Source organism: Orycteropus afer, unplaced genomic scaffold (genome assembly GCF_000298275.1).
Source record: "Orycteropus afer afer isolate SDZICR_OR568_19922 unplaced genomic scaffold, OryAfe1.0 scaffold00098, whole genome shotgun sequence".
NCBI classification, from domain to species: Eukaryota; Metazoa; Chordata; class Mammalia; order Tubulidentata; family Orycteropodidae; genus Orycteropus; species Orycteropus afer.
Genome location: NW_006921685.1, coordinates 6,996,752 through 7,020,216, shown reverse-complemented (window position 1 = coordinate 7,020,216; position 23,465 = coordinate 6,996,752). Strand labels below are relative to the sequence as shown.

The 23,465-nt window shown below is 37.4% G+C and overlaps 1 protein-coding gene across 1 annotated transcript in view; it reads right to left on the bottom strand.

Moving 5' to 3' along the window:
• Window positions 1–23,465, bottom strand: part of SLC4A4 (solute carrier family 4 member 4) — a 508,661-nt gene that overhangs the window by 372,583 nt on the left and 112,613 nt on the right. Inside the window, exon 3 of the mRNA XM_007942789.2 lies at window positions 1,916–2,051. Within this exon, the coding sequence (XP_007940980.1) occupies window positions 1,916–2,051 (136 nt within the window). The remainder of the gene's footprint in view (window positions 1–1,915; window positions 2,052–23,465) is intronic.

Here is a 23,465-nt window from a genome sequence, read left to right as displayed (position 1 = left end):
CCAGCCTTCTGGTTAGCAGTCAAGTGCCTTAGGCACTATGCTACCAGAGCTGCCAGTTTAAGTTATAGATGTTATGAAATGATTCATGGGTTCTACTGAATTTTTAAAAGCAGGTGTTTCCACAGGCTCCACCATCTAGAAATTCTTGGTGAGAAAAAAAAAAATCTTCACTGTTATCAAGTGAATTAATTTATGAAGCTTCTTCACTATTGATAATCCCAAAGAACTGAAGACACTCAGTACTACTTAAAATGCAGGAATAAAAATAAATCCATAAACTATTAATTGTATGTCTCAGTAACTAAACAAAAACTACAAAAACTCCCAATGAACTTGATGAAGACTTATTTAGTAGACTTCAAAAATAAAAGTTTTCCTTTATGTCTTAAAACAACATGCTCTGGTAGTGTCTTGGATAAGGAATTTGGTTACTAACCAGAAGTCAGCAGTTCAAACCCACCAGCTGCTCTGTGGGAAGAGGATGAGGCAATCTACTATCCTAAAGATTTAAGCCTTGGAAACCCAATGGGGTTCCCTATGAATCAGATTCAATGGCAGGTGATTATGTGTTAAAACAGTCTTCATCCCAAAAAGGAAAAGCCATTGTGTTATTCCTTTTGTCTTATCTACTCTTACTAATCCTATATGATAAAAAATAACTTCCTTCGGACTTCAGAACAACGTATCAAGAACCAGAAAAACAGACACAAATCCCTTTCCCAACTATGACCACAGTAGAAAGCTGTCACCTTCCTTTGCTTTATTATTCTTAAACTCAAAGCTGGGAGAATGATTGGTTTGTCTCATTCCTCAGGTTATAAGACATAATTCAATTCTCTGTTCCCAGTATCTAAAACATATAGTATGCATTCAAAAAATACTGGTTGAATTTAACTGATTGGAATTTAATTATAGACTAAAACATATCTCATAACATTATTTTTTAAAAAGTGAAATACACTGGAATCTTGAGGTAATGATGACAGTGAGAGACCAATAGCTTCATTATATCTAAGTGTTTATATTACATAATTACTATATGTCACAGAAGAAGATTTCACCTGGAGTATTTACCTGAATATGTATGTGTGTGTTTGTGTGTATGCTCTATTATCATAAAATTAATAAAATCTTAGATATTTCTGTAGTGCTTAACAACTCACAAAGCACTTGTATATATATAAATATACATATGTAAACATATATATGAATATATAAATACATTATATAATTACATGTATGTATAATATTGTATTTACATATATACGATATACTTTATACAGCAGTATTATCCGTTCTTTATTTATGATGAAACGGGGTGTCATGCAGCTAACACGCAACAGATTCTGAAACTGAACTCAGGTCTCTGAACTCCAAATTCAGTTGATCTTACTGCTTGATTTAAGCTGGACATCTAAAACATGAAAGGTTTTCACTTCAAAGAACAGTTACTTTATGGGTAACAAACATTGTCTTTGCAACGTCCTTCCTAACAAAGGAATAATGAGTCAGACAAGGTTTTAATGATACCTTGGCATATGGGGACTGTGGAAATAAAGCTCCTGGCTAAAGCTCATTATCTCTCTTTAAGATATTTTACTTTTAAAATATTTTAATTTTACTTTTAAAGCAAATACTTTACTATTCACTTTTAAATGGTATATGAACAGAGATTAACTTCTGATTTCTTAGGAAGGGCAAAGTATTAACACAGATCCCTGAAATAGTGTTCTAGCAGTAAAGAGTGCCCTGCATCCCTATCAGTGTAATAGAGAAAAAGAAAAAGAACCCTTTTTGTCCTTATCCCAGCCAACACACCATGCCATTCAAAGCAGTAAGGCTAGAGAAAGGTGCTCGCAGACGCAACTTTCTTGCCCAGCACTTGTATTCCCAGGTCAGATCAGCCCAGTCTCACCTCGCTGTCTCCTTCCACTCCATCTCCTGCCCATCCACAGCCAGCAGCTCATCCAATTCCGTGAAGAGCTGAGGGGGTGCAGGGCTGTCATCCTCCTCTCCCAAGATGAATCGAATGCGTTCTGCTGCGGGAGAGACTGCAGAAGTGAAAATACTGTGGTTAAACACAGGCTGGACAACCCTAAGAAAAGTGTAGCTCCGGGCTTTTCCTCCCTCTGCAAGGCTGTTGGGCTTCCCTTCCACATTTTCAGTGGACATCTTTCTTCTCAAGCCTCTCTTATCCCAACCTAAAGACAACAAGAAATTAAAACTCTTCGCTATTCCTTTGGTTCTAAAGTCTATCTGAGCTCTCTACCGCTCCCCAGAAGGACAGCACTCCAGGTCAGTGTAGTGTGTGACAAAGAACCTTTAGTCCTCAGATGAGCTGAGGTCCAATCACAGGACTTTCCCTCCTTCTCCACTCATGACCCATCCAAAATTACTTGAATGAAAACCAGCCTGAACCAATCACTCTTCCTTAGAGCAGTGGGAGTGGGCAATAGAGCACCCCAATCCTGAATTTCCCCCAGGCCTCCACCTCCCACCCACGCTCACTCTGTCCAATGCCTAATGCCTATGCCCTTGCAGGCTCCTCACCACCCATAACTGGCTGACAAAGTTTATGAAGGAATATTTAACAAGATAGGACCTCTTCTTTACATAATGGCAGCACCCAAAAATGTTTAGTCATACTTCAATGCACTTGAAAAACAAGCCCAAGTAAAATATTGTACACTTAAGTAAAAAGAAAAAAAAAAAAAAATCCAACACACTCAAGCACATAATTGAATGCCCTACTAGCTCCTTTTGACCTCATCTCCTGAAAATCGTGTAATGAAAAATTAACTAGAATTTCCCCCAGGTCATGGGTTATATTCTCTTTAAAAGGAAAAAAAAAGAAAAAAGCATTTGGAAACTGATGGTCATCTTTAGAAAACTAAGGCCCAAAGATACTTGCTATAATGTGTGGGTGAAATCAACAATGGTATATACATGTGAATAGAATCTGTGTACATACATACATATACATACACATATATACATATATATGCACACATTCACATAAACTTGTAGATATATAGGTGCACAAAAAAATTAATAAAATATGAAAACATCTACCATATGGATACAGGCCAGAATACCCTACCATATGAATACAGGCCAGAATAACATTCCATAGATGAGAACATTCACTACAAAGAAACACATGAAAAATATTCAACCTAACTAGTAATAAAAACTAATTATTAACACAAGATAAATATTTTACTCATTTTAAGTGGCAAAAATTAAAAAGAATGATAATAGCCACTGCTGGCAGGGGTGTAGGAAACATGCATGAGCACCTCCCAATTCATAGTTCCTAAGGCACTTGACTGCTAACCAAAAGTCTGGAGGTTCAAACCCACCAGCCACTCCTCAGAAGGAAGGTTGGGCAATCTACTTCCGTAGTGATACCGCCTCGGAAACCCAAGGAGGGGTCACTATGAGTTGGGTCTGACTCGACGGCATGTAACAACAACAACAACAGGAGTCTTAATGGGAAAACCTTTCTGCGAAACAACCTGGAAGCACAGGAAACTGTTTTCAAGGCATACGTATCCTCTGAGCCAGCAATTCTACTACTAGAAATACAGTCATTCCAAATAAACAATAACTGTTATCTCAGATTCAGTTATAGAACACTGCAACCACATTGCAGACACAGACAGCACTGTTATTACTGAGAAAAATAAAAAAGCCTAAATGTCTGAAAAGGGGGACCAGTTGAATAAACTACAGTACAGTTGTACAATAAAATGTCACACAGTCATAAAAAATGACATCTAGCTTTCTATTTTTTGACATGAATGCCATATAATACTAAGTGAAAAAATAAGGTTAAAAAAATCATATGCATAAAGAAATCTCTATTTTGTGAAAGAAAGAAAATACATATATATCTATAAAATAAATTCTGGAATTGAGACACCTTGATTTTATCCATTTTGCCTCCATCATTTTGCCCAGTTCAAATATGTGTGAATTTCAGTTACTACAGTTTAGTTAAATAACACTAGTTCCACAAAACACATTCGTATTTCAGTTAACCTGGTATGTTAATTGAGTATCTGCATCAAGTACAAATTTCTCTGCTAGCTTTTCAGCCCACAAATCACTATATAAATAACATGCCTATCATGACTTCTTCAAAATCTTCAAAATTAAAGGTGTCCCTTTGATGACTAAGTTACTCCTGACCCAAGCCAAGGTCTTTATTTATTTATTTATTTATTTATATTGTGATTTGCATGAAAGTTTACAGTGCAAAATCATTTCCCATATAGCAATTCATACACATTTTGTTTCATATTGACTTCAATTCCCCACAATGTAACAGCTCTCTTCCCATTTTCTCCCCGTAGTTAGCATTTCCCATGTCCGTCCCATGCATTCCCGCACCCCAAACTATCTCCCCGTACAAACACTGCCCTTCTGTTCTCCCATGATTGATCTGCTCCAAGGAGTATATCCACCTGATGTAAATGTTCACCCCATATGCCTGTCTATTATATGGCTGGAAGTCACAGGAGTGAGTGCAGTTCCAGAATTGAAGACCAAGCCAGGGTCTTTTAATCTCCTCAAATGCATGTGAAAGCTGGACAATGAAAAAGGAAGACTGAAAAATTGATGAATTTTAATTATGGTGTTAGTAAAGAAGAACGAACAAACATGTCTCGGAAAAGTGCAGCCAGAATTCTCCTTAGAAAGAAAGACGGAAAGACTTCCTCTAGCTTACTTTGGACATATTATCAGAAGGGACCAGTTCCTGGAGGAGGGCACCAAGTTTGGTAAAGTAGAGGATCAGTGTATAAGGGAGACCTTCAATGAGATGCATTAACACAGTGGCAGCAACAATGGACTCACACATAGCATGTGGGGACGACACAGGACTAGGCAATATTTTGCTCTGTATAAAGTCAATATGAGTTGAAGCCGACTTGATGGCACTTAACAACAGCAATAATCATGATGAGTGGCCAATCACAGCACTTCTTCCAAAGACTCTCAGTGATTACGCAGTTCACACAGAGAGCAAAAAGCATTTAGTTGTGTTGCCTTCTTGCCTCCCAGTGATAATACTACATAATGTTTTACAAAAATGAATAATTCAAAGAGGGAACTGGCCAACAGAGGTCAAAGTGCAGCAAAGAAACAAAAAGTGATACCACTGAAAATGAACTTTGAATTAAATTCAAGTGGAGTTACAGAAGGAATAGCTGACTCTGGGAATGTTAGCATTATTGCTGTTCGAGAACCTCTAGTTATGCAGTCAGAGGAACTTAGTGAAAGCAAACTTACAGGCATAAATGAGAAAATGATTGTGCGAAAAAGATGAAGATATCCCAGAGTAAGTGATGATGTCCCAGTAAAAGTGACAATGGCAAAAAACTTCAAATTAAAGAAACTCTAGGAGACATTTCCTACCACATATCTGTCAGTTTTTCATATTGTGGTCACCTGTATTTTGCTATGAGTCTGGAAGTTATGCCATTGGTATTTCAAATACCAACAGGGTCACTCATGGTGGACAGGTTTCAGTGGAGTTTCCAGACTAAGAAAGACTGGGAAAAGGACAGGGTCATACACTTCTGAAAAGGTTATCCACTGAAAATCATATTAATAGCAGTGAAACAGTGCCTGACATATACTGGAAAAGTTTAGGAATAGCGGTGAAACATTTTCTGATATAGTTCCTTCCAACTCCTCAGGTTGGAAGGCTCTCAAAATACAACTGCAGAAGAACTGCCTCTTCAAAGTAGAGTCGACCTTAATGACATAGATGGAGTAAAGCTCTCAGAACCTTCATTTTCTGATGGGGTATGACTCAAAAAGGGAAGAAACAGCTGCATACTTTCACAAATAATAGGAACACAGAATTATGAAGTATAGATCTAGGAAAATTGGAAGTTGTCAAAAATGAAATGGAATACATAAAGATCCAGATCCTAGGCATTAGTGAGCTGAAATAGACTGGTATTGGCCATTCTGAATAAGATGATCATATGGTCTACTAAGCCAAGAATGACAAACTGAAGAGGAATGGCATCATGTTCATCATCAAAAAGATCCATCAGATTCAAGATCCATCCTGAAGTACAATGCTGTCAGTGATAAGGTAATATCCATACACCTACAGGGAAGACTAGTTAATACTAATATTATTCAAATGTACACACCAACTACTAAAATCAAAGATGAAGAAACTGAAGATTTTTAACAACTTCTGCAGTCTGAAATTGACAAACATGCAGTCAAGATGCATGGATAATTAATTATGCGTGACTGGAACTCAAAAGTTGGAAATGAATAAGCATCAGTAGTTGAAAAATATGGCCTTGGTGATAGAAATGGTGCCAGAGATCACATGACAGAATTTTGCAAGACCAACAATTTATTCATTGTAAATACCTTTTTACAAAACCATACATGGCGACCATACACATGGACCTCACCAGATAGAATATACAGAAATCAAATCGACTACATCTGTGGGAAAAGATGATGGAGAAACTCAATACCATCAGTTAGAATAAGGCCAGGAGCTGACTGTCAGACAGACCATCAATTGCTTATATGCAAGTGCAAGCTGAAGCTGAAGAAAATTAAAACAAGTCCACGAGAGCCCAAGTACACCATGATTATATCCCACCTGAATTCAGAGACCATCTGAAGAACAGGTTTGATGCACTGAACACCAATGGCCAAAGACCAATGAGTTGTGGGATGATATGAAGAACATCATACATGAAGAGAGCAAAAGGTCATTAAAAAGACAGGAAAGACCAAAATGGATATCAGAAGATATTTTGAAACTTGCTCTTGAACAGAAACTACCTAAAGTAAATAGAAGAAATAATGAAACAAAAGAGCTGAACAGATTTCAAAGGGTGGCTCAAGAAGATAAAGTATTACAATGAAGCGTACAAAGACCTAGAAATCAAAAGAGAAAAACACTCAGCATTTCAAAAGGTGAAAGAACTCAAAACATTCAACCTTCAAATTGTAATACTGAAGGATTCTTTGGGAAAAATACTGAACAATGCAGGAAGCATCTAAAGAAGTCTGAACAAATACAGAGTCACTGTACCAAAAGGAATTGGTCGACAATAACCATTTTAGGAGGTAGCATATGATCAAGAACCAATGGTACTGAAGGAATAAATCAAAACTGCACTGAAGAAATTGGTGAAAAACAAGGCTCCAGGAAATGACAGAATACCCACTAAGATGTTTCAACAAGCAGATGCAGCATTGGAGGTGCTTACTGGTGTGTGCCAAAAAATTTGGAAGACCACTACCTGGCCAACCAACTGGGAGAGAGCCACATGTGTGGCCATTACAAAGAAAGGTGACCCACCAGAATGCGGAAACTACCAAACAGTATCATTAATATCACATGCAAGTAAAATTTTGCTGAAGACTACAAAACGGTAGCAGCAGTATATTGACAAGACCTTCCACAAATTCAAGATGGATTCAGAAGACATGGAATGAGGAAAAGCATTGCTGATGTCAGATAGATCTTGACTGAAAGCAAAGAATACCAGAAAGATGTTTACCTGTGTTTTATTGATTATGCAAAGTCATTTGACTGTATGGATAATAATAAATTATGGATAATGCTGTGAAGAATGGGAATTCCAGAACACTTAACTGTGCTCATGAGGAATTTGTACATAGCCCAAGAGGTTATCATTCAAACAGAACAAAGGGATACTGAAGGGTTTAAAGTCAGGAAGGATGTGCATCAAGGATGCATCTTTTCACCATATTTATTCAATCTGTATGCTGAGCAAATAATTCAAGAAGCTGGACTATATGGAGAAGAACTTGGCATCAGGTTTAGAGAAAGACTCATTAACAGCATGCAATATGCAGATGACATAACCTTCCTTGCTGAAAGTGAAGATGACTTGAAGCACTTACTGATGAAGATCAAAGACTACAGTCTTTAGTATGGATTATACTTTGACATTAAAAAAAAATGCTCACAACTGGACCAATAAGCAGCATCACAATACATTGAGAAAATATTGCAGTTGCTAAAGATTTCATTTTATGTGGATCCACAATCAACACCCATGGAAGCAGCAGTACAAAAATCAGACATCATAATGCACTGGGCAAATCTACTTCAAAGGGCCTCTTTAAAGTGTTAAAGAACAAAGATATAACTTTGAACACTAATGTGTGCCTAATCCAAGCCATGGTATTTTCATTTGCCTCATATGCATATGAGACCTGGACAATGAATAAGGAAGATAAAAGAAGAATTGATGCCTTTAAATTGTGGTGTTGGTGAAGAATACTGAAAATATCATGGACTTCTGAATGAGCAAATCCAGTAGCCCTTACATTTCTCAACTTATTCCATCTTCTCCCTTCATAATTTCCTCCAATTCAGTGGGTTGAAAAATATTAAAACATGACTCTCTGTCAATAGTGTTTATAGCGCTGGTGGCATAGTGTCTAAGGCATTTGACTGCTCACCAGAAGGTTGGTGGTTCAAACCCACCAGCCACTTTGCAGAAGAAAGACTAGGCACTCTACTTCCATAAAGATTTACTGCCTTGGAAACCCAAAAGGAATCACTATGAGTCAGAATCAACTCGATGGCAGTGAGTGATATATATATGTATATATATTCCTGCTCCATAACAAAAAAGTAGTTCCAATGATTGTCCAGCAGTCAAATAAATTTAATCTGTAGAATTCCAGGATATATTGTACTGAAAGATCCTTGGACCAAAGCCTTCATGGTCTTCTGACTCTTTCATTGATTATGTCAATTCAATGTTAACATTCAATATCTCAAGAATCTCTACCAGGGAAAGAAATAAAATACAAATTAGTCATTTTGGACTTTAGCAGCCTCAATAGCAACCTAACTAAACTATTTGTGAAATTAATTTTTTTTCTTTTCTGGACTTTACTTTCTCTGGCATTCTTTTCCCTCCTTACATAACCCACATTTCCATGGTATTCATAAACCAGTGGATTCATAGAAACAGTAATAACCCAATTTCACTGACTCTTGCCCCAGTTACATATTACAACAGTGAAGGCTCCTGGAAAAATCCATCTCTTGAAGATTCCTGGGCCCCAGTGGGTGTTTCACATATATTCATCCTTTTCTTCAGCCTCTGTATCGATGCCTTCTATCTGCAAAACCACCTGGAGAGGACACCGTGTTATATGTATGGTCTCCAGGATGCAGCATGGCAATTGCAATACCTTGTCAAGGATGTAAGCTCCCAAAGGTCCCAAAGAGGTGATGCCTGAGTTTTCAAAGTAACACAGAAGGGGGAGATTGGGAGAAGAAGGAGACCAAGAGGTCTTGGTGGATTAAAATAACAGATAACATGGAATTGATGAGTCAGTAGACTTCAGATTGTTGATCTGCCACTCCTTGAGTCCTAAATTGAGTCTTTTTATACTACCATATCTGGGAAATTCCCAGAAGAAAAGAAAACTGGATTTTGTGGGGAAAGAGGAATTCCTACATCCATGTCCATTCACCCACATTTAACCACCAGGGTGAATCTGCCTTGTTAAAATTACAGAGGACCTAATGACTTAAATATGCCAATCAGCAATACCTTCTGGTTGTTTTTAACTTCTTTCTAGTCCTTTGTTCATAACAAATTACTTGCCCCTAAGCTTTAGCTATAACCCTACTCTTCCTTCTGTGAGTCAATAAATTAATATTTTCTGGTTATAATTGGATTTCTTGCACTTGCAACCAAAGAAGCAATGATTTATGTAATATGTATAGATAAAAAAAATACCAGAAGGATACACACTAAATTGTTTAAAATTATTATCCCTAAATGGTAAGATTATTGATCACTCTTATTTTCCTTGTTTTGCTTATATGTAATTTCTAAATTTTATAAAACTAACACTAATATCATATTTATAATTTGAAAAACACCTATTAAGGTATTGTTAATCATAAAATTAAGAATAGTCATGCCAAATTAGTTCCAAATCCTTCCCTACAGTTCATGAAAGTGTAGACTCTCAATTATCTTTCTCAAGAGTCCAACACAAACATAACTCTATAGCATTTGCCTTTACTGCTGCTCTAAAGATTGGAATAGCCAGTTCTGGCCATGCAACAAGATAATTTTGGGCCACATGCTGACATAGGTAAGGGGAGAGATGGTATAGAAAGTGTCTCTGACCACCATGATAACTAGGAAAAGGGAGGACACTGAATTGTCCACATAAGATATAGACAACAGACCCTAACACCAACCAGTATATTCACAATACTGCATTAACACCAAACACCAGGCTACAGATAAACACATAAACATCTGAGAAGATCAGATGGGGGTCAGTGAACAGGAGTATACTCTAGACCAAGGATATAGATTCAGCTGAGGCTAATCTTGCACAGATACCAGTGATACAAAATACCCGCAATCCTTACAGAAACGACAGAAGACAGACATAGAGCAATCTCTCACAAACAGCCAGACACTGTGGGAGAGAGAGCCAACGGATCTACCAACTCAGGACTATAGTACTGGGGGACACCAGACTCAATTGACACAATAAAATACATAAAAGTCTTGTTCTTTATCCTCCATTGGTAAGTAGCAACTGGGGTCTTAAAAGCTTTCAAGCAGACATCTAAGATGCAACTCATGGTCTCCTAGCATTGGAAGTGAAGAAGAGTGCAAAAAAACAAGGATATCTGGAAGCAATCAGCCGTAGGACATGATGGCCCTCGAGACCAGAAGAATTAGATGGTGCCTGGCTACCAATGCCAACTACTCAGGAAAGGATCAAAACTGGAGATCCTGGATAGAGTGGGAGGAGAAATGTAGAACAAAATCCAAAAACACAGTAATGACTAGAATTGCTGGTCGGATGGAGTATGGTGAGATCCCCAATACTATGGCCCTGGGATACATTTTGGGCCTGGAATAAAACTCACTGCCAGGGACTGGCTCTCAGCCCAAGAGTAAGCAAGATGTACACACAGACCACTTAACCCAGACATTCGCACGGAGGAAATGCAGGACACACAGGAATGCATAACCATGAGAGGCACTGGAGGAGGGGGTTAGTTACTGGGCTGGGGGGGGGGGCGGGTTAGGAGTGGGAATGGTAAATGGGGAGTGAAACTAAATGTACATGAAATGTTGAATGTAAAACAAACTCTGCTCTGTAAAAAATTTTCATTAAAAAAAAAAAAAAAAGTCCAACACAAACATAACCCTATAGCACTTGCCTTTACTGCTCCTCTAGAGACTGGAATAGCCAACTCTGGACCATACAACAAGATTGGCTGTGGTTCTGAAAGCTAGTTATACTGTACAGTCACATGTGTCTAAATTAATCTTATGGGTACAAAACAATTAAGGGTGGCAGGGGGAGAAGAGATAGTTCATGCAAGTGGCATGAGGATGTAGGATGTTTTCTGTAAACGTGACCATACTTATTAATTAAAATGTTAAAGAATATGGCCACCCAGCAACCTTTTCTTAAAAGATCTAAAACTTCCTAGTGGGCATATGTTATAGCCATCATTTCCACTTGCTTTACATTCTCTCTCCCTCCTTTACTTCTCTTTGCTCTGCCAGAGCTGTCCATGATAAGGTTTATATGATGAATCACCCTGCATAAGAGTGAACACATCAGCATTTTCTCTAGGTTCAACTCAAACTAATTATCAGCACAATTTATACCCCAAGGTTTCTAAAGTCGGACTCAACTCGCATCAACATTAGGAATGAAGAGTCCCAAAATAAACTCTACAGATTTGTTCAAGTGCCACTATTTTCTACACAAGATAGCTAAATTTATAGCTCCAGTATCAGTGTCACAACCACACAAAAAAGAAGACATCCTTCTTCCTGCAGATTCTCTTGTAAAATGTATAAGCATATAAAGTCACAAAGGGTAACAGCATAACCTTAAAGAAGCTTTGAGTCTTCTGGCTTTATCCCCACAGGACCAAAAATTCCAAATATTATGTCCAAATATTTTCTAGATAGCAACACTTAGAAATGTGGTTCAAAATATAACCTCTTTAAAATATATAGATATAGATATAGATATGTTATAGCCACCATTTCCACTTGCTTCACATTCTCTCTCCCTCCTTTACTTCTCTTTGTTCTTCCATGTTGTCCATGATAAGGTTTATATATAGGATATCTATATATCTGTATATATGTATATATAGATATATATCCTATTTAAAAAGGGGAGGAGGTGGGGAACAAAAGCATCAGGGAATCATTACGTGGGTGCTGGTTCTTTCTAAAAAGAGACCACACTTTCTACAATGTATTGATGCTATAAAGATTGTGATAAAGCTCTTATGCCAACAAGATTTCATAAAACACTTCTCTTCTTTTCTGCCCTACCTAGGTCTGCTCTGAGCTGAGAGTCCAAAATAAATGCTGTGATCCCCAACCTCTCTGAAGCTTAATTACATTCTCAGCAAAGAAGAAATTATATAATGGGTTTTCCAGCTCTACCTACATTGACATTAAAGTTTCACAGTTCTTGGACAATAATGCTTCGTAATGCTTATTTTAGCTACTCAACAGTTTCTCCATTAGGGAAGCCAAGCCATAACACATATCCACTGGTCAACAAATACCTCAAAACCAGGCAAGGAGCTAAAAAGAACACTTGTAGAACCTGAGTTCAACCACTTGAGAAATAGCACATGAATGAAAAGAACCTAATTAATATAAAGAAGTTTGCCACTGCTTCACTAACTAACTACCTTCCTCAAATTATCAATAGACACTTGCTAAATCCATGTTCAGTAAACAATAAAATGGGATCCGCTAAGCTTTTAGAAATGTCTTCTAAGGGAGAGAAGTATAATTTGTTATAGTAATAAATTTTCTCCCATAGCTAACCCAAACAAACCTGATGGAAAACATAGAGAATAGGTCTGTGGTCTGACTAGGGGCCTTAATTTTTTATTCAACACAATATGTTTTCACTATAATCTTTCTAGCCAACATTTTTAATCAGTGCCTAAGTTATCTGACTGCTAACCAGAGGCTGACAGTTCAAACCCACCAGCCACTCCTCGGAAGGAAGGTTGGGCAATCTACTTCTGCAGTGATACTATCTTGGAAATCCAAGGAGGGGTCGCTATGAGTCAGATCTGACTCAATGGCAGTGAGTTTGGTTTTTCTGGTTTATATACAAAATCTACCTGTAACTCTTTAAAGCATATGGAGACAACCTCAACTGACAGGGGAGGTAAATGAATGCCACTTCAAAAGATATTCATTATATATAGCTTCCTATGTAAAAACAAGGAGCTCTGGTAGTGTAGTGCCTAAGGCACTTGACTGCTAACTAGAAGGCTGGCGGTTCAAATCCACCAGCCACTCCTCAGAAGGAAGGTTGGGCAATCTCCTTCCATAGTGATACTGCCTCAGAAACCCAAGAAGGGGTCGCTATGAGTCAGATCCGAATCGATGGCACATAATAACAACATATAAAAACAGACAACCATGTGAATACATAGAGATTATACAGTCACTTATAAAGCTTGTGAAAGGATATCATTACAGATGTGAGATGGATCATGGCTGAAAGTAGAGAAAACCAGAAAGATGTTTATCTATGTTTTATTGACAATGAAAAGGCATTTGTGTGGATCATAACAAATTATGCATAACATTGAGAAGAATGAGTATTCCAGAACACTTCATTGTGCTCATGAGGAAACTGTCCATTGACCAGGAGGCTCACATTCAGAGAAAGGGAATACTGCATGGTTTAAAATAAGGAAGGGAGTGTGTCAGGGCTGTATTCTTTCACCATACTTATTCAATCTGTATACTAAGCAAATAATCCAAGAAGCTGGACTATATGAAGAACCTTGCATCAGGATTGGAGGAAGATTCATTAATAACCTGCAATATGCAGATGACATAACCTTGCTTGCTGAAATCAAAGAGGTCTTAAAGAACTGAGTGATGAAGATCAAAGACTACAGTGGATAACACCTCAGCATAAGGAAACAAAATCCTCACCACTGAACCAATAAGCAACATCATGATAAATGGAGAAAAAATTGAAATTGTCAAGGATTTCATTTTACTTGGATCCACAATCAACACTCATGGAAGCCGCAGTCAAGAAATTGAAGGTTATATTGCCTTTTGCCAATCTGATGCAAAAGATCTCTTTAAAGTGTTAAAACACAAAGATCTCAACTTGAGGACAAAGTACAACAGAAACAAGCCATAAATTTTTAGTCACCTCATATGCATGCAAAAGCTTCACAATGTAGAAGGAATATTGATAAAGAATTGATGCACTTGATTCATGGTGCTGGCAAAAAAAAACATTCTGAATATACCATGGACTGTCAAAAGAAAGAATAAATCTGTCTCAGAAGAAGTACAGCAGACCGCTCCCTTAGAAGTGAAGATGGTAAGACTTCATCTCACATACTTTGGATAAGTTGTCAGGAGGGACCAGTCCATGGAGAAGGACATCATGCTTGGTAAAGCAGAAGATCAGTGAAAAAGAGGAAGACCCTTAAGGAGATGAATTGACACAGTGACTGCAACAATGGGCTCAAATACAGCAATGATTGTGAAGATAGTGAAGGACTGGGCAGTGTTTTCTTCTGTTGTACACAGGGTTGCTGTGAGACACAACCAATTCAACAGCACCTAATAACAACAACAACAAAGCTTGCAGTGATGTCTAAGTCATGATTATTCCTTAAGCAGGTGCAGAACTTCCAATTAATTATCAATTATAAAACTTAGAGTTCCTTTTCCTTCTTTGCCTCTACAGACAGCCCCTTCTTTAGAATCATGAGTTTAAAGCAGTCTAGGAATGTAAGTGTCTACTTATGACACTTTACAAGGCATATATAAGCCTAAATCTGTCTTTCCTGAAACTAAACTCATAAAATGCTTTGTTGTTTGTTGTTGTTGTTTGCCATCGAGTCGGACCCGACTCATAGTGACCACTCCTTGGGTTTCCGAGGCAGTATCACTACGGAAGTAGATTGCCCAGTCTTCCTTCCAAGGAGTGGCTGGTGGGTTTGAACTGCCAGTCTTCTGGTTTGCAGTCAAGTGCCTTAGGCACTAAGCTCCTCATAAAATGCTTTAGTACCCTTATAAAGCAGTGATCCCACATAACCCAGAGTAACATGGACAACACGTGTAGCTCAGTAATTGGTTCATAGCAGGCATCAAGCAAACATCACTTCTTTCTCTCCCTTCAATTTCCTAATTTGAATTCTGTATGGAAATGTTTACTTTTCTGTATGAATTATCAATGAACTCGTAATAACTTACAAATAACTTGTAAGTGTTAATTTCTTAACTGCATTTAGTTTACATTTAAATTTATATTTTCCTTTTCAAAAACATAAATGTTCACTGTGGTAGATGTAATACTGGAAGAAAAATAATCTTGAAAACTGTTTTGTTTTGGGTCTGTGAATAATTGTTTGACTTTGTAAGTACCCTAATTGGCATAGGTCTCAGTTTCTTTGCCTAATAAATGAGGAGACTGCATAAGATGCTCTTAAATAAGTCTATGATTTAACCTGACAATTGTCTAAATCTTTCTGCCACTTCCCTTATGTGAATGTGCTCTGGGCCTAAAGAACAAGGTAAGCCAGAGTCCATAAAAGAAATCCAAGGTACATGTACCAGAGCCAGCAGATATAAATATCAAATTTGAAAGGACAAGAAAGAGGAATCAAGACCAAGTTACCAATTTAAGAGTGAGAAGCTTGGATAAACTGAGAAAAAATAGTCCAATGTTGATATATAGTCTAATCAGCAGAACCTGAAAAAGATAAAACCAAACCAAACTAATTGCCATTGAGTTGCCTCTGACTCATAGTGACCCCCTTTCGGTTTCTGAGGTGGTAAATCTTTACAGAAGAAGATTGCCTAGTCTTCCTTCTGTGGAGTGGCTGGAGGGTTTGAACCAGTAACCTTCTGGTTAGCAGTCAAGTGTCTTAGGCACTATGCCACCAGAGCTCCTAAAATGATCAAAAAAACAAACCAAACTCACTGCCATCAAGTCAGATCCGACTCATAGCAGATCCGAATCATAGCAACCCCTCCTTGGGTTTCTGAGGCACTATTACTACAGAAGTAGATTGCCCAATCTTCCAAAAAGATCAAGGCAAATATTAAAATATTAAATATGGAATAGTCAAGTGGTCTATTAATGTGGAAATGAACTAAAGAAAGAAGTACTTTGTTTGGGGGTAGGGTGGGAGTGGAGCAATGTATTTGTCCTCAATCAATTTTAGGGTGGACTTACATAGGAATCTAAAGTCCTTCCAAACCAGGATAAATACACTGGCAAAATTTTCCTAGGTGATCAGTGAAGTGTGTGAAGCAGCTGGCTCTCATAGCCTCAGAGGAAATGGCTCTTTATAGCTTCAGAAGCATTCATCCTTCAGGATGGTATTCTGCACATGCTTTCTTGCCTAATGATAGCACAGGGCACTTACTTCACAAGGCAATGCCATCCTGAGTCAGCAGTAATCACAGGTAGAGTAACGGAATCAGAATGAAAAGATGTGTGCCCCTTTCTCAGCTCCAACCGTGACTGAGAAAATACCCTTCTCTCCCTTTGACTCAGGTTCCCCATCTGCCTAATGTACCATAACAGCAGAAATAGTGAAGTGAGCCCTGGGGAGCTCTGGTGGCATACTGCCTAAGGCATCTGACTGCTAACCAGAAGGATGGTGGTTCAAACCCACCAGCCGCTCCTCGAAAGGAAGACTGGGCAATCTATTTCTGCAGAGATAGTGCCTTGGAAACCCAAGGAGGGGACACTATGAGTCAAACTGGCTCAATTGCAGTGAGTCTGTGTTTTTTTTGCCCTACACAGATCTATACTGAAACACAAAACAGTGCTATTATATTAAATGATCTATTGATGTACTATTCATTCTAACACTATTGACCTCATCTTTGAGAAGTATTACCAACAAATTTTCAAATGCAAAGATTGGAAAAACTGAATTTGGCACATTCTTGGAGAGAAAAACTAACCTTTCACAATATTCTCAAATTTCCATTATCCTGTTATTCAAAGATGTGACTTGAGCACTAGCTGGGAGTATTTAGACACCAGCTTCATAAAGGAGTTGCACAATGAACAGAAGAAGTTGTTTTTACAATGCATTCATCATCAATTGTGGATAAGAACAATAAAAAAAATAAAACCACCACCATCTATTTGATTTCAACTCACTGTGACCCTGCAGGACAAAGTAGAACTGCCTAAAGGTTTTCCAAGGCTGTGAATCTGTACAGGAGCAGAATGCCACATCTTTCTACCGTTGAAGGGCTGGTTGGTCTGAACCGCCAATCTTTCGTTTAGCAGCTGAATATAAATACTTTAACCACTGTTACACCAGAGCTCCTCACTACAAAAACAGACCTCAATAAAAGTAACCTAAACAAATAAAAGTGTATATAACCAAATCCAGAGACCTAAGAAAGCACTAATTTTCAAAAAGACATTGAAAAAATAAATAAATCACGTAAATACAGATAGGGATTTCCAAAGACAAAAAGAAAGGGAAAGGGTTTGACAGTTCACAAATAAAAAGAATATCTGGTAAAAGGAACTAAGCTATTCAGAAGGGTAACTTACTGAAATAAACCAGGAATTTCTGGGCACAGAACAAAGGGTTTGATTGACTGCTAACCAGAAGGCTGGCGGTTCAAACCCACCAGCCACTCCTCGGAAGGAAGGTTGGGCAATCCTACTTCCGCAGTGATACTGCCTCGGAAACCCAAGGAGGGGTCGCTATGAGTCAGGGCTGACTCGACAGCACATAACAACAACAACAACAACATTGACAGCAGTCTACCTTTCTTCTTCATGCAGTATCTGACTTACAAACAAACACAGAATTGGCAACTTAAAAAACACTCAATATTAAACAACACTGGTTATCTCTTAGCTGCACTTAAATGCACACAAATTAAGATTGTTGTACCCTAAAATATGCCCACCCAGTCTCTAATATTGTTCCTGGTAGAGATTTTAGGTAGTGTAATTTTTTAATATAATAGAACAAAACTAATATTAAAACAAAAGGTATAAATCAGCCCTGTTATAATGATGTTTCTGAAAGAGTCTTAATTTTGCAAAGCAAGAGCTCAAATATTTTTATAGATTCCATTGTTGGTTAATACAAAAATATATCAGTTATTAAGTAAACTTTGAACTTTTGCCTTGTATACTCAAGGAAAAACTGGCTAAATCTAGTTTTCATAATGTTTTATTCATTTAATCCTACTTAAAATCACACTAAAAATGTTATCTCATAGTTGTGATCTCAGCTAAATTAATTCTGCTAAACAGAATTGTGGAAGTCAGTTTCTTTCTTTCTTTTTTGTTTTTTCTTTCTTGAGTCAAAATCTACTCTATGCCAATGCATAATATAAAAAATACCTAAATACTGAAATTTATTTTTTGGGCATTAAATAAGTTGACAACAAATTTTCCCCTACAGAGTGATTCATCTAAGTCATATAGGTAGTCAGTCAGTCATGCCCAGGAATCCATTTTAGCAGTATCAGCTGCAATTAAAATTGTTCTGAAATATCTGCATGGCATGTCCTGCCAGGAATAATGACAATTGCTTATTTTGTCTATGAAATTACTATGTTCTGAGCTGAGTTAAAAGAACATATTCTCTCAAATGCTGGAGTCAATCTCACTTCCAAGTAAGATTCTCTTATCTAAATCTGTAACTGTTGAAAACTATCAAAGCCTTTGAGAACAATAACTTGGCTAACAATCTCATTTAGGGTAAAATGACACATATGCAAACAGGGCTACAAAGATGCTGTAGTCTTTTCTCCCAAAATTTATACTTTGACTTTCCAATCTCAAGTTCCATTCTTCTTCCTGTCAACTGAACATCACTTGGCAAATTTCTTCAAATGATAGTTATTCATGTGGCAGTTTTTTGTTTTGTTTTGTTTTGTTTTTAAGACAACCTACAGCTTGCTTTCTATCTTCTTTGGCCACGCAGTTTAAACTACAATTTTTGTATCAGTTAGGGTACTTACTTGAAAATATTGCTTGTAAGAATATTCATCTGTAAGTATCACTTACTATGAATATGTGATCATCTCTGATGTGGAATAGATCTTGGTTGAAAGCAGAGAATACAAGAAAGATGTTTACCTGTAATTATTGACTACACAAAAGTATTTGACTCTGTGGATCATAACAAATTATGAGTAACACTGAAAAGATGGGAATTCCAGAACACTTAAATGTGCTCATGCAGAACCTGTACATAGACTAGAGGCAGTTGTTTGAACAGAACAAGGGGCTAAGGAATGGTTTGATATCAGAAAGGTGTGCATCAGAGTTGTATCCTTTTTCCACACTTATCCAATCTGTATGCTGAGTAAATAATCTGAAAAGCTGGAATACAGGAAGCATGCAACATCAGGATTGGAGGAAGACGCATTGAAAACCTATGGTATGCAGATGACATAATCTTGCTTGCTGAAAGCAAAGAGGACTTGAAAAAATTCACTGCCATTGAGCCGATTTTGACTCTGACCTTTATAGGACAGAGCAAAACTGCTCCATAGGGTTTCTAGAGTTGCAAATCTTCACAGAAGCAGACTGCCTCATCATTTGTCTGTAGAGCGGCTGATGTGTTCAAACCACCAACCTTTTTGTTAGCAGCTGATTGTCTTAACCACTACACCACAAGAGCTTCTTTTAAAGAGGACTTGAGACACTTATTAATGAAGATCAAAGACTACAGCCTTCATTATGTATTATACCTGAACATAAAGAAAACAAAAATCCTCACAACTAGACCAATAAGCAACATCATGAAAAATGGAGGAAATATTAAGGTTGTCAAGGATTTAATTTTATGTGGATCCATAATCAACACCCATGGAAGCAGCAGTCAAGATATAAAACAATGTATTGCATAGGGCAAATCTGCTGCAAATGACCCCTTTAAAGTGTTGAAGAGCAAAGATGCCACTTCGAGGATTAAGGTGCACCTGACTCAAGGCATGGTATTTTCAATCACCTCCTATGCATGCAAAAACCAGACAATGGAGAAGGAAGACGGAAGAAGAAATGATGCATCTGAATTATGGTGCTGGAAAAAAAATACTGAATATACCATGAACTGCCAAAAGAACAAATCTTAGAAAAGTACAACCAGAATGCTCCTTAGAAGCAAGGATGGCAAGACTTCATTTCACATTCTTTGGGCATGTTATCAAAAAGGACCATCCCTGGAGAAGGACATCATGCTTGGTGAAGTAGAAAGTCAGGGAAAAAGAGGAAAGTCCTCAGTGAGATGGATTGACACAGAGGGTGTGACAATGGGTTTAAACATAGCAATGATTGTTAGGATCGTGCAAGATTGGGCAATGTTTTGTTCTGTTGTACACAGGGTTACTGTGAGTCAACAGCAGTTAACAACAACACAGCCTGAAAATATATTATTTTCTCTAGTATTCCCATAAGCTAAGTATTATTATCTTTTTATTCATATTTGAAACATGTTCAAGGAGGTTGCATAAATTACCCAGATCACACATCTAGTAATCGGTAGATCCAGAATTAGAATGCAGTTACATAGATGTGCCTAACTGTAAAATCCATACTTTCTAATATATTGTGCTTCCCACTTCATTTTTATTTCTATTGTATTTGTAGATATAGGACATCTTTCAGGAGCCCCCATATCTCAACAACATATCTGATCACTAACTTGATGTCTCTGAAAGTGAGGCATGTTAATAATTATGATAATAACAATGTCTGTTTTCAATCTTTAGAGTAACCAACCACTACATAGTACAAAATGCCATCCAATGAATGCTAAACTTTTCCTACACTAAACTTGGGATTGAACCATTACTTTTTTACTTTTCAACAAGTTATTCATTTTATTTTTTTTTCCTTCTGATTTTAAATAGCTTAAGCGATGTCTATGTCTACTAAGAGACTGACACAGTGGCCGCACCAATGGGCTCAGGTATAGCAAGCATTGTGAAGCTGGCACAGGACCAGGCAGTGTTTCCTTCTGTTGTACACAGGGTCACTATGGGTTGGAGCTGACTCAACGGCACCTAACAACAACAACAACAAAGAGATGTCTACATTTATTCCAGGGCTCAAACAGCTTAAAAACTTGTCAGTTTGAAGTTTCAGGGTTATAGATCTGTTTAAGAGGCAGATGAAATGCACACAAACACATACATACACAGTTTTATATAAAATGGGTGTACTTCTTTGGAAAGTGATTCTCTTCAAACTCATCAAACTTTCAAATATTTAAAAAAAATTCTTTCACAGGAATAAACTAACCTCCTAATATTGCATGTACCTAAACTTCAGTGATGGATGTATACCAGAAAATGTAAAATCAACTAATACTGCACATACACACATACAAATTCAGAAGTTAAAAAAAAAAAATCCATAAAAATTGGCCAAGGAGCATTACAATTTTTTGGTACTTAACTGCCAAGAGTCAATAAATGCTCATAATAATTCGGTATGCTGGCTGAAGAAGTAACTTTCCATTTTACAGTCCTGTCTAGAGAGCTTTAAGGATATATTTGACCTGTGTTTTAAAGTGGTTGGTACCACCATGGTGACCAAATGACCGCTCTGCTTCACAGACTTATTTCTCTAATCTCCAACATGGTGAAATATGTCAAACAGATGTTTAGTTGCACATCTCATAACATATTCAGTTCCTATTGAAAACATTTGTAGATCTACATTACAAATGCTTTCAAATAGAATTTTTTTGATAAGGTCCAGAAATGTTCACAGGGAGGATTTTCTTCACTACTTCAAGTATAGCTACTCTGTTTCCAAAGTAAGGCTCCTGACAAATAAAATGAAGTCCAGTGGACAACATTCTGTCAAAACAATCTGCAAACATTTATTTTGCTGCCACAGTTCAGTTGAAACCAGTTCCTACTGAGATACTGACACCGCCATAATGTTGATTCATGTTTTTGTGGCTTCAAAAATTAATAACCGTAACTTTTGTTTTTTAAATAGTTTGGAATTGTCAGCAGCATGCTACCTCCAAATGGCTCTAAATAAAGTAGTCCGTGATTTAACTTGTTTTCAAAAGCAGGAAGGCACCATTCTCTGTAGCTTTGGTCCTAACTGCTTTCTCATGCAGCAAGTGAAACTTAAGATAGTACCATTGTTTTTTAGGCCTGCAAAGTGATAGAAGGGAAACTTAAAATTTTTCTCTCAGCTATGGGGTCAAAAACTAAGCCTTCAAAGGCTTTTGTCATCAAATGTATACTTTAAATGTACAATGTCTATGTGATGGTCATTAAGTTTTCCATTCCACATACCAATCCTTTAGTCTAATTTTTATGTTCAATAAAACCTTAATCACATGGGATAACTGAGGCATCCACCAAGCAATAAAATATCTTTATAAATCTCCTTTTAAATTTTAAAGACTATCATGAATTTTACATTTAAAATAAATAGTTCTATGGACAATGAAGAAGGAAGACCAAAGAAGAACTGACGCATTTCAATTGTGGTGTTGGCAAAGAATACTGTTTGTACCATGGACTGCCAGAAGAATAAATAGGTCTGTCTGGGAGGAAGTACGGCCAGATTTCTCCTTAGAAGTGAGGATGGAGAGACTTCATCTCAATTCTTTGGACACATTTTCAGGAGGGGCAGTCCCTGGGGAAGGACATATCATGCTTGGTAAAGTACAGGGTTAGCGAAAAAGAAGAACCTCAGCGAGGTGACTGACATAGTGGCTGCAATAATGGGCTCAAACATAGTAATGATAGTGAGGATGGTACAAGACTGGGAAGTATAAACTGGGAAGTTTATTATATTATTGTTTATTAAATAGGGTCACTATATGTGAAAACTGACTCAATGGCACTTAACAACAACAACAAATTTATCTTAGAATATAACCACAATGTTCCTTAGAAGTGAGGATGACAAGCCTTCAGCTCATTTACTTTGCACACATCATCAGGAAAGACCAATTATGAGAAAAATACATCATATTCATAGCAAAAAAAGAGGGAAACCCACAATGACATGGATTGACATAATAACTGCAACTATGGACACAAACATACCAACAAACATTGTGATGGTACACAACCAGCAATGTCTCTTCCCATTATGCATAAGGTCATTATGAGTCAAAGACAACCAGACAGCAACTAACAACTCTAAGTTTATTATATTATATAAAAAAAAAATTATTTCCAAACATACAAGTGAAAGTGAGGCTTCCAGTAAATTGTTGTTGTTGTTGTTGTTGTTAAGTGCCGTCGAGTCGTTTCCGACTCATAGCGACCCCATGCACAGCGGAACGAAACACTGCCCGATCCCGCACCAGCCCCACAATCCCTGCTATACTCGAGCCCATCATCGCAGCCACTGTATCAATCCATCTCGTTGAA